Genomic DNA, 12,577 nt, shown 5'->3' on the forward strand with positions numbered 1-12,577 from the left:
TGATGCTCAGGAGAGTGTGTGTGACAGTAATCAGGGTGATCAAACCTCCACAGAGTCTCTGACTTCTGTCTGTAATGCTGGAGAACAGCAGATGCTGCAGACACCAGTGAAGATTGAAGTGATGCAGGAGGAGATAAAAGAAGAAATCACAGAAGAGGAACAACAGAGTGATGAAGATGATGAACAGCAGATGCTGCAGACACCAGTGAAGATGTGTTCAGTGAAGCTGTTGGACTGCAGGATCCTGATGGAGTTGAGAGGAGAAATTAAAGCAGAGAAACAACAGAGTGATGATGATGAAACCACAGCAGAGGAACAACAGAGTGGTGATGATTTTATTCCTTCAGGTATGTTTCTTTAAAGTTTCATATTTTCATTCAAAGTGACTGTCATGTTTTAAGAATGAGGTTTCATCTCTCAGAAGTCACACTAAGAGTTGGGTGTGTTCTGTCATCACATTAGGGTTCTTTTTTCACTTTTGTCCCTCTTGAATTGATTTTTGTCAGTTTACTGTGTTCATTGTAGAGCTGATGGAAGTGCAAGAGGAAAGTCAAGAACTGAATGAAGTGGAGGAGAAACTTCAGGATCAGAAACATCATGATTTCACAACTGGAGACAAATCTCTGAGTGTCTCAAAGACTGAGAAGAATTTCTCACCACGTAAAAGCCAGCTTAATATACACATGAGAATTCATACAGGAGAGAGACCTTACACGTGCCATCAGTGTGAAAAAAGTTTTGCATATGCAGGCCATCTCAAAGATCATCTCCTCTTGCACTCTGGAGAAAGACTATTTGAATGTGATAAGTGTGGTAAAACATTTGTTTTGAATTCAGTCCTAAAACAACATCTGAAACTGCACACAAATGAGAAGCCTTCCAAGTGTTCTTTTTGTGGAAAGAGTTTTGCACTCCTTTCCTGTTTGAAAGAGCACCAGAAAATACATACCGGTATGAGAGCTCATATGTGCTTTGAATGTGGGAAGACCTTTATTAAATCCAGCGACTTGAAACAACACCACAGAATGCATACTGGAGAAAAACCCTACAAGTGCTCACACTGTGAAAAGACTTTCACCCGGTCAGAAAACTTGAAAGCACACAAGAGAATCCATACTGGAGAGAAACCTTATAAGTGCTCACACTGTGAAAGGAGTTTCACTCAATCAAAAAACATGAAAACACACAAGAGAATCCATACTGGAGAGAAACCTTACAAATGTTCACACTGTGGAAAGAGTTTCACTCAGTCAAAATACCTGAAAATACATGAGGAAATTCATACTGGAGAGAAACCTTACAAGTGTTCACACTGTGGAAAGAGTTTCAGTGTCTCAAAATACCTGAAAAAACACGAGAGAATCCATACTGGAGAGAAACCTTACAAGTGCTCACACTGTGGAAAGAGTTTCAGTGTGTCAAACAACCTGAAAACACATGAGAGAATCCATACTGGAGAAAAACCATACAAGTGCTCCCACTGTGGAAAGACTTTCACTCTTTTACACAACCTGAAAACACATGAGAGAATTCATACTGGAGAAAAACCTTACATGTGCTCACTTTGTGGAAAGACATTCACATTGTTACAACAAATGAAAAAACATGAGAGAATCCATACTGGAGTGAAACCTTACAAGTGCTCACACTGTGGAAAGAGTTTCGCTCAGTCATACAACCTGAAAAAACACGAGAAAATTCATACTGAAGAGAAACCTTACAAGTGCTCACAGTGTGAAAAGACTTTCACTTCGGTACAACACTTAAAGAAACATGAGAGAATGCATACTGGAGAGAAACCTTACAAGTGCTCACAGTGTGGAAAGACTTTCACTTCAGTACACCACTTGAAAAAACATGAGAGAATCCATACTGGAGTGAAACCTTACAAGTGCTCACAGTGTGGAAAGAGTTTCGCTGAATCATATAATCTGAAAAAGCATGAGAGAATCCATACTGGAGAGAAACCTTATAAGTGCTCATACTGTGAGAAGAGTTTCACTCAGTCAGAAAACTTGAAAACACACAAGAGAATTCATACTGGAGAAAAACCTTACAAGTGCTCACACTGTGAAAAGAGTTTCACTTCTGTACAACACCTGAAAATACATGAGAGAATTCATACTGGAGAGAAACCTTACAAGTGCTCACTTTGTGGAAAGAGATTCAGTGCATCAAAATACCTGAAAAAACATGAAAGAATTCATACTGGAGAAAAACCATACAAGTGCTCACTTTGAGGAAAGAGTTTCAGTGCATCAAACAACCTGAAAACACACGAGAGAGTTCATACTGCTCATGTTGGAGGAGTTTCAGCACAGCAAATCATGTAGTTACTCATATGAAAAAGTGTTGCCCAAAATAATCACAGAGAGATGTCCATCTTCAGGTGCAGTGCTTCAAGTAAATAGTTGAAAATTAAAATAAACTTCTGTACAATGTCTTGGTGCTTCAGCCTTGAAACTGCCTGGTTTACAACCTGCTCTGCCTCCCAAATGCATCCTGTTTGTACCTGGGCTTGACCAGCCCTCACAGAGAGGACTGTCAATTCCTTTATCTCTAAGACCAGCCTGGTCTTCTCCTGCTCGTCGTCTAAGCAGATGTCTTTAGTGGCAGCTGTAAGGCACTTCTTCCAAACAATGCTACATCTGAAACACAATGTGGCAAGCCCAGCCTCTTCGTGATGTAAATGATGGCCTTGGTATCTATCTTTACCACTGTCGCTGCAGTGATTTCACACATTTTTAGTGGCCACATCAGATGACATTGCTTCAGGCGACATTGCTAAACATAACTGCAAGCATTTCAAATAATAATTCAATAGCCAGTAATAAAAATAGAACCGAGAAAATAGTGCTTGATGTTTTTCAGTAACACCAGCAAATGAACATGAAAATCACAATAAAAAAACAAAGTAATCAAATGCAAAGTAAGGCTAAAACTTCCTGGGCTGTTTGGTAATTATTTTAACAATTGTATATATATATATTTTTTATAAAAATGGTTTCCTCAGTCTGAATGGTACAAGACTTTGTGTCTTGTACCAAGAAATTGACTTGAGTCAAAGCGTTTATTGTCATATGTAATATGGACCAAGTGCAATTAAATTCTTTCTTAGGTGCTTCTCACGGAGCGGCAACGTAAAATGTGCAATATATACAAACAGACAACGAGTAAACATACTTACACAGACATCAAACTTAACTTAAACTTCCACAATAAAGTAAATGCAATTTAAACATATGCATAAAGTGTAAATGTAATTTTCTATGTTGTACTCTCTCCAATTCATTTGTGTGTCTGTGTAAGAGTGTGTGTGTGTGTGTGTGTGTGTTTTGAACTCTGGATATTTTACAGTTCCATCTCTTCATTTTTGTGTGCAAGTGTGTGTGACTGACTGATTTATTTGATTTAAAAAATATATATTTAAAATAGATTACTCATAACAAAATGCTTATTCTATGTTTTCTCTTTGTAACTCCATGGTCAGGTTTGACTGTACACATACAGTAATGTCACATTATTGCAAAAACTGGTTCTTAAATTCAAATAATAGTTGAAAAAAATATCTAAATATATATCCAAAAGCATAACTTGTGATAAGCTAATTTTGAATGAATTTAAATTGATAATCTAAAATTAGAAAATCAAAAATTAAGTTATAACAGACAATCAGGTTACACATTCTGCAGCCATCTACTGGTTATTATATTAAGTTTTCTTTTCCACAAAATGCCCCATATACATGACACAATCTTATATTGTTTCAGTTTATAGATGTGTAAGTTTTTACTGAAGTGAAGTTAACACAAATGTGCTCATTTGGATGTTGTTTCTCATAAAAGAGAAATTTAACTGTAAAAAAGATCTAAATAGCATAACATCCCCAAAGAAGTGCATAATTTTGTTTTTACTTAAGATGGAATGTTTATATATATATATATATATAATTTTATTTTTTAAAGTTACACCTGTACAGTTTAAGGTAAAAAAAAATAAAATGACTGTAAGCTGCAAGGGGGTCACTGCCAGATTTTGACTGAGAAGCAGACATGTTTATTCAGGCCTAAACCAACATCTGAAAATGCACACAAAAGAGAAGCCTTACAAGTTTTCTTTTAGAGGAAAGAGTTTTGCATGCTTGTCCTAGTTTAAAGAGCACTTCTTTTTAAATGATACAAATAAATTTGCAGCCAGAGGCATCATTTCCATTCAGACTTAGGGGGCACGTGCCCCCAGATTTTGAAGACAAGTTGATTTGAACTTCCAAACATGCATTTGTTACTTCCAATGATTATTGGATGTAAAAAAAATTCAAAGAATGTTTGTCTAAAACGATGTTGCTGAAAACTTTATTCACATTTACTCACGTTATTTCAGTGTTAATCATTTTCTTAATCCTTAAGCCAAGTGCACACTATGCACAACTAGTCGCACCCTGCCCACACAAAACGACAAAAGCTATGATCCCAAAATGGATTGACAAATCACAGCAACTGAGGAGCTTCTTCTTTTTTCTTTTTTAAAAGAAAAAAAGAAGCTTTTATTGAACTAATGATCAGGGGAGAGTGCAGACATGAGACCGTGTTCAAGAGCTTATTCTTGATAACTTGTCAGCAAACAACATGAACAAAGGGCTTGTGCCTGTTATTGCACTGATTGGTGCAGAATGGGAAAAATAAGAAAAAGAAATGCTGAAAATAATGTTGAGACAGTGGGTAGGGAGATGCTGGTGATGTTTTATTTTCTAATTACTTAATGGGTCTGTCTCAATTGATTTTGTCTCTTTGAGCTCAAATAGTCTAATAGAAACTAATTGTTTTTTCAATGCAAATGACCTGGATTCAAATCCAACTTTTGGCCCAGTTTTCCCCATCCTATTACCTGTCTCCACTCTTTTTCAGATTAACATTTTTATTGATTGATTCACAAACACAATACAGAACAAAGCAAAACACACATGCACAGAGTCAAACATTATGCCCCTTTAACCCCTATAAATTCCCTATTCCCTTGGTACAAGCCTGAGTATACACACCTAAACACGAAGAGAAAAAAAAAGTTTCTCTCCAGAAAGGTCAAGCATTTGTCCCATTTCTTGCCATATGCATCTAATCTGCCAAGCTGTTTGTATGACATCTTTTCAGATACCGCCACCCTGCCCAATTCGGTGAACCATTCTTGAAATGGAGCACCAATTGACTTTCATCCTGTAAGAATTATTTGTCTGTCAATCATTACACTAGTTTGGACCCAGCTTTTTGTATATTTGTCACCTACTTTAATAACCGCCCCATCCCCCTATATACATAGTCTGGGCAGAATGAAATTTGAGTATCTAAAACCTCACAGATAAAATTCTGGACTCTTACCCAGAATTCTTGAATCTTTGTGCAGAACCACAGCGTATGGGCTATGTCTCCATCATACAACTGACATTGCCAGCAAGTAGGTGTGTCTTTTAAACCAAGCCTAAACAATCTAGTGGGAGTCCAGTAGAAACTATTCAAAATCTTTTAACTGAATAAGGATTACCTTTGCAAACATAGACATAGTTTTAACATTTTTTAAAATTCTTTCCCACTCCCCATCCTCCACTACCAAGTTCAAATCTCTTGTGTAATGTTAAGGCCCTATCACCAAGACTCTGAATCAAGGAGGAATAATAAACTGATGCTTCATGATGCTTCATAGCTTGTCGTGGGCATGTAAAAGTCTTGCGACTGTCCTTGCCATCAGTTCTTAGCTTAGTTGGAAAAAGCAGTTTGAAACCCACCTTCTGTTGGTGAAGCAATGTTTACACTCCTTGAATCCATCATGCTTTGCTTGAGTTGATCTAGCAAAGTTTGGAAAAACCATGATGTTGTGGTCCTCCCAGCATAACATGCCTTTATTCCTCACCGCTCGTAGAACAATGTCTCTGTCAGCCGACCACAAGAATCTTGCCAGGATAGATCGGGGTCTGTCACACGCTGCGGGAAGCAGACCGGAAACTCGGTGGGCACGCTCAATTCCGAGCTGACGGTCCGCTGTGTCGAACAAATTTGGAATAAGCCCGTCCAAAAACGTCACCATATCTTGACCTTCCTTTCCCTCGCAGATTCCAACGAAACGAACATTATTACGCCTGCTCCGATTTTCCATATCCTCCAGTTTTTCCCACACACGTTCCACATCAGCTTTGGTAGCAGGCGGATTAGCCTGTAGCTCTTTTTCGGATGACTCCAGAAACTCAACCCATTTTTCAACATCGTCCATTTTTGTGATCAGGGTGGAAAGTTTTGCCTCCATAGATGTGATCACTCGACGTATTTCTGCGAGGTCCTCCAAGTCAGACGAGATTTTCGTCAGCGCTGCATAAATGTTTGAGATATCCCAACCTACTTCATGAAGCTAGCTGCCACCATCTACTGGACCTCCGCCATGATCCTGTGAGGCGTCCGACGCTTGAGAAAGTATGTGCTTTTTAATGTCCCCACAAGCCGACGATTTCGAATTTTTCAACATCCTGCCCTCCCAGCACAGTTAACAAACAAAATTATTACAGTTCTCACCGGTTAATGTTGCTTAATAGGATAACTGAAACAAACTTTAAGCGATTAGCCTTCGCATAGCGTCACGTGACTTGACCTGTCTCCACTCTTAATAATTAGTTTTCTGTTGCATAAGAGAAACATCAAAAGGCATGCTCTCCAAAAGTGAGACTAAACATACCCGGACCTGGTCATAGAAAGCAGAGTGTGCGCCTCACGGACGATCTCAAGCTTTCCGCCTAGCTCTGATCATCAAATCGCAGAAACCATTTGAATTCAGCACTCTGTTGCAAACCGTTATGGAAATATCCTGCGATTAAACTGGTTTAAAACATTATTTAACAGTCCCGCCATTCTTAACAGTATTGATGCTGTGCACCGAAGGCTTCGTAAAATAATATTCTTCTTGAGAATCCATTCAATTTCCCTGCATTTTTGTCTGCTCTCTCTTCATCCCTTTGCATTTTGCAGAAATGTGGCTGTAAAAGGGTTAGAGGGAAAGGAGGAGGCGAGAACCGGCTTGACAATATAAATAATAGTTTAATAATAAACTTAAACAAAAAGACAGACAAACACATGCAGGGCAGCTGCTCTTAATTCTCTCTCTCTCCTCTCTCTGCCCTCTCCGGTCGCCTTTATCCCTAGCTCGCCTCATCAGGCTGATTGGGGTCCGGGCGTGCGTCATTCAGGCCCGGCTCCACCCTCGTCCGCGCTACAGTGGCATTTTCATAATTAAAATGCCACTATACATAATTATATTTTGTAAATAGCTACATTAAAGTGAGGGAATATAGGCTAATTTATTTCTGGTACAACTATGGCAGTTTCAAAAAAAATTATATTTTGTATTTATAGTTTCTAAATAGTTTTGTATGCATTTACACTACAAAAATGGCATAGTTTGTTTTATAGGAGTTCCCATGTTTGTTATGAGCCATACATGGTCTTATCGTATATTTGTGGTATAATTACAAATACCACTATATTATGGAGGAACTACTGTATGTGTGGAAGAACCATATCATTTTTCATCATTTTTATGGACCAAGCTATGAGTTTTCCTTCTGTGTCAAATCTGTTCTAATTCTCTTTTATTGTAGGAAAAAGTAACTTGTGTGGTTTGCCTTCAGAAATTCCAAGTGATTACTTAATAACATGAAGAGAGTACTTAACCAGTAGGAATCACATTCTTAGTCAGACTCAGAATATTTAAATTTAGCCTTATATAAATTAGGTATATCAAATTATTAACTGTTTATAGATGTATATTTACTGATATTAACAAGTTACATCTGCATCCCAACTCAAAATGTATGTCTACTGTCAAAAGTGCATTTCATAGCAACAAAATATGCAATATTATTGGTAACTGCACTTATATATAAAATAATATTAATAACAATAATATTACTTTTATTATTAGTATATGTTCTTAATTTAAAGAAATAATCACTGGTGCTACCAGATCAGGTGCTGATGCACACACTGCAGAACTTGGTTGCACTGGTGCCACTGCACTCAAGTGTTAGTCTGGACTGGAGCCCTCCATCCATCTGCTTGAATTCAAGAAACTCAAGGTTTGGTTTCACATTAATGATGCATAAACCTGCTTAATTTATTAACAAAACTGTAAAATTCTGAAATGATTCGAAGTTGCAAATAACACAGATATTGAGTTTTATTTGTTTTTGTTGGAGAACACAAAGTCTCCGCTTTTAAATTTTGTCATAATTATGGGGGGCGCACCATGGTCATAGAATGAAGCAGGGGGGCATTCATCCCCAAAATATTGAGAACCACTGCTATATAATAATAATAAAATATAAACTTAATTTCCTTGCAGTGATCGAGGAAATTAGTTTGGTCACGATAAAGGTCTGAGAGTTGAGTGAAAGTTTGATCCAGGTAATATTACGGCATGTTCATGAACTGCTTTTAATTTTAAAAACATCATATGCATTAATTATACAGTAATAACAAGATGGTAATGTGCCACAGTGATGTACTTGGGGAAATGAGAATGGGCAAGAGGGTGGCGAGCACTCTGCATTGCTGCGAGTTCTGCAGCTCACACTCCTCACGACCGGAGAGGGCAGAGAGAGGAGAGAGAGAGAATTAAGAGAAATGTAAACAAATGTGTCCCCACTCAAGATATAACGTACATCCGCTTAGGTGCAGATGCAATCTTTGTTCATTAAAAAGTAAAGTTTCACATGGATGAATTAGAACCCAGAGCCTCTAACAAAAAGGGCAAGTTACCACTAGACCACCCAGTCATATTTGTATCAAAAGAACTGATTGACGTACTTCTCCACTGACCAACAATATCTCATGACTGACAGTAGTAGATGTAGAGCTGAAGTTATCAAATTTGTTAAATATTTATTTTAAAGCTTAAATTGCTCATCAAGAATGACTATTCATCAAAACGTCTTGGTTACTGATGTAACCTCTGTTCCCTGATGGAGGGAACGAGATGTTGTGTCGGTGTAGTGACACTAGGGGTTCCATCTTGAGAGCCCCAATCACCTTTGCTTAAAATAGAAAAGGCCAATAAGAATTGGCAAGTGGAATTTGCATGCCACTCTCCGCCCCAGACATTCAGGTATAAAAGGAGATGGCATACACCACTCATTCAGATTTATGCTGAGGAGCCGATAGAGTCCCGGCCATGTCAGCGGCCGGTTCAGCGTCGCGGCAGGAGGGACACAATGTCTCGTTCCCTCCATCAGGGAACAGAGGTTACATCAGTAACCAAGACGTTCCCTGTCTGTCACTCACTCGACATTGTGTCAATGTAGTGACACTAGGGGTTCCTATAGAAAACGCTGCAGGTGCTGAACCATGTCACGAGGTATGGAAGAGTGGACACGGGCAAGCTGCTGCATGCCTCGCAGCGAACACTCAACCACGTTGTGACCTTCCAGCGAGTTAGGTAAGGCGTCTCCCTAGTCCTGTTAAGTGGGGAAGAGGCACTTACCGGCGGAGCCTTTCCTGATTAAGCAATTTCCCACCAAGCACTTTCTAGAATAGTGCTGGGAAGTGCTCTTCCCTCTCCAGGAGGGAGGGCACTATGGAGACACATCCTACCGGAGGGAGGTTAACATGTGGAGAATACCTCACATGGACTTACCAACGGGGAAGTTCACATATGGAATGATAACACCAGAGGACCCTATCTATAGAGAGGGTATGCAGCAACAATGGCTGAGGCAGAGAAAGCTCTGGCGAGGGTAAACATAGGGTTCACCTACGGGGAAACTGAACAGTGGAAACTCATCATGCAGGATTATCAAGGAGAATCACCATGTATGGAGCACTGAGCCCGAGCACACGGGCTCACCTGAAAAGGGGCATACCACGTGCTGTAAAACCTCCACCGAGGCGCACATTATCACCTTTGAAAAAGGAGAAAGACACAATGCAAGCGGTACAATGCTGGCCACCCGGCATACCAGCAGTTACCGCGTAACACTCGGGTCGAAACCGGCTCTATGCGTAGGTTGTAAAACTTCGCGAAGGTATTGGGTGTAGCCTAACCCGCAGCTCTGCATATGTCTGCTTGAGAGGCCCCCCTTGCCAGTGCCCAGGAGGATGCAACACCTCTAGTGGAGTGCACCCAGACTCCCAAGGGGCACGGCAAGTCCTGCGATTGGTATGCGAGGAAAATGGCATCCACAATCCAATGGGCCAGCCTCTGCTTGGAGACAGCTTTCCCCTTCTGCTGCCCTCCAAAACAGACAAAGAGCTTCTCCGAGCATCTAAAGCTCTGCGTGAGGTCCTGTTAGATGCACAGTGCATGAACTGGACACAGTAATGACAAGGCTGGGTCTTCCTCCTCTGAAGGGTGCACTTGCAGGTTCATCACCTGGTCCCGAAAGGGAGTGGTGGGAACTTTGGACACATAACTGGGCCAGGGTCTCAAGATCACGTGAGAGGGTGCCAGCCCGAACTCCAGGCATTCACTGGTGACAGAGAGCACCTGCAGGTCCCCCATCCTCTTGATTGAAGTGAGCGCCACCAGGAGGGCCATCTTCAGAGACAAAGTGCTGAGCTCGGCCTGCTCCAGCGGCTCAAAGGGGGCTCTCTGTAGGGCAGGTAGGACCACAGAGAGATCCCAAGAGGGAATCAGGCACAGTCTAGCAGGATTCAACCTCCTCGTGCCCTTGAGGAACCTGTTGATCAGGTCGCGCTGTTGTGAGGGTCTCCCGTCCAGTGTATTGTGGTATGCTGCTATGGCAGCCACGTACAATTTCAGGGTAGAGGGAGACATTCGTCTCTCCAGCCCTTCCTGAAGGAAAGACAGCACAGACCCGATGGCACATCTCTGTGAGTCTTCTTCACGGGAAGAACACCAGTTCATGAAGAGACGCCACTTAAAGGCATACAGCCACCTCATAGAGGAGGCTCTGGCCTGAGTGATCGTATTTACACCTGCTGGGTTTCCACGTCCCGTCCAGGAGCCAGATGTGGAGATTCCAGAGGTCTGGCCGCAGGTGCTGGAGCGTGCTCTGCCCCTGAGTGAGAAGGTCCCGCCTCAGGGGAATGCACCAGGGAGGTGCTACTGCCAGGAGCATCAGATCTGAGAACCAAGTCTGGTTGGGCCAGTATGGCGCAACGAATAGGACTTGCTGCTCGTCCTCCCTGACTTTGCATAGAGTCTGTGCAATGAGGCTCACAGGAGGAAAAGCATACTTGCGTAGCCCCCGAGGCCAGCTGTGCACCAAGGCATCCATGCCGAGGGGGGCCTCAGACAGGGAGTACCAAAGGGGCCAGTGAGAGGACTCTTGGGAGGCAAACAGGTCTACCTGCGCCTCCCTGAATCTCTCCCAAATCAGCTGGACTATGTGGGGGTGGAGTCTCCACTCCCTGTGGTGTGTTACCTGCCATGAGAGCACGTCCGCTGCACGGTTGAGGATGCCCAATGGGTGAGTGGTTCGCAGAGACTTCAACATCTGCTGACTCCAAAGGAGGAGGCGGTGGGCGAGTTGCGACATGCGACGCGATCGTACGCCACCTTGACGGTTCATGTACGCTACGGTTGCTGTGTTGTCGGTCTGGACCAACATATGCTTGCGTTGAATCAACGGCCGAAGCCGCCTCAGGGCCAGCAATACTGGTAGAAACTCTAAGTAGTTGATGTGCCATTGGAGACACTGCCTGCCCGTTGCACACGGCGCCCCAGCCCGAGTTCGAGGCGTCTGTCGTGACACGACGTGCCTTGAGACCTGCTCTAGGGGAACCCGGCTGGCTAAGCATCAGCCCAGGACAGACCAGGTTGGGGAGCAGCCGCGGTGGCTCCTTGCTTCATGAAGAAGGAAATGAGCTGCGACCGCAACGTTCTCATGGGCATGTTCTTACAATGAGAACATGACCCTTCCACGAAAGCTGCCTCGGCGTGCTGGCACCCCAAGCATTCGAGACAGATTTCATGGCTGTCCAGAGGGGAGAGATAACGGCCATATCCAGTAGCGCAAACGCGGAAGGACATCTTTAAAAAGATGGCAAGCGTTTGCGCGAGCTCTTTTAGAAGGAAATATACTCTTTTGAATATACTCTTTTAGCACCCATAGACTCAGCCTCCGAAGTGCCCAGGGGAAGCACAACACTCGACCGTGCGATGGTGACCACTGATATGTGGTGTAAAATCCAGCAGCGTAAGCGAAAGGTGAGAGGACGAACACAAGCATGCATTCGGCTCCGAAGACAAAATCTGAATGAGTGATGCACGCCATCTCCTTTTATACCTGTATGTCCGGGGTGGAGAGTGGCATGAAAATTCCACTCACCAATTCTCATTGGCCTTTTCTATTTTAAGCAAAGGTGATTGGGGCTCTCAAGATCGAACCCCTAGTGTCACTACATCAACAACGTCAAGTGAGTGACAGACAGGGAACAGGCTATTTAAAATAATGTTTTATGAGCACTCCTCATTGCTGTGCAACTTCAAATTAATGCCGGATAAGACTTTTTTTATGTCTAAAGTTTAAAAGCATGCCATTTCAGTTCTTTGTCCTCAATTTTCAAGCAAAAAGTCTTATTTT

General features: G+C 42.1%; 1 protein-coding gene across 6 annotated transcripts in view; it reads left to right on the forward strand.

The window, feature by feature from the left end:
- The window catches only part of LOC127418735 (zinc finger protein 260-like), a 340,334-nt gene that overhangs the window by 163,415 nt on the left and 164,342 nt on the right, over nt 1–12,577 (forward strand). Inside the window, exon 9 of one of the 6 annotated variants that reach the window (XM_051659486.1) lies at nt 526–3,469. The exons of the other annotated variants lie outside the window; for them this stretch is intronic. Within the exon in view, the coding sequence (XP_051515446.1) occupies nt 526–2,240 (1,715 nt within the window). The 3' untranslated portion in view covers nt 2,241–3,469. Of the gene's footprint in view, nt 1–525; nt 3,470–12,577 lie in introns of those variants that run through there. 6 annotated transcript variants of the gene reach the window in all.

Source organism: Myxocyprinus asiaticus, chromosome 28 (assembly GCF_019703515.2).
Source record: "Myxocyprinus asiaticus isolate MX2 ecotype Aquarium Trade chromosome 28, UBuf_Myxa_2, whole genome shotgun sequence".
Taxonomy (NCBI): Eukaryota; Metazoa; Chordata; class Actinopteri; order Cypriniformes; family Catostomidae; genus Myxocyprinus; species Myxocyprinus asiaticus.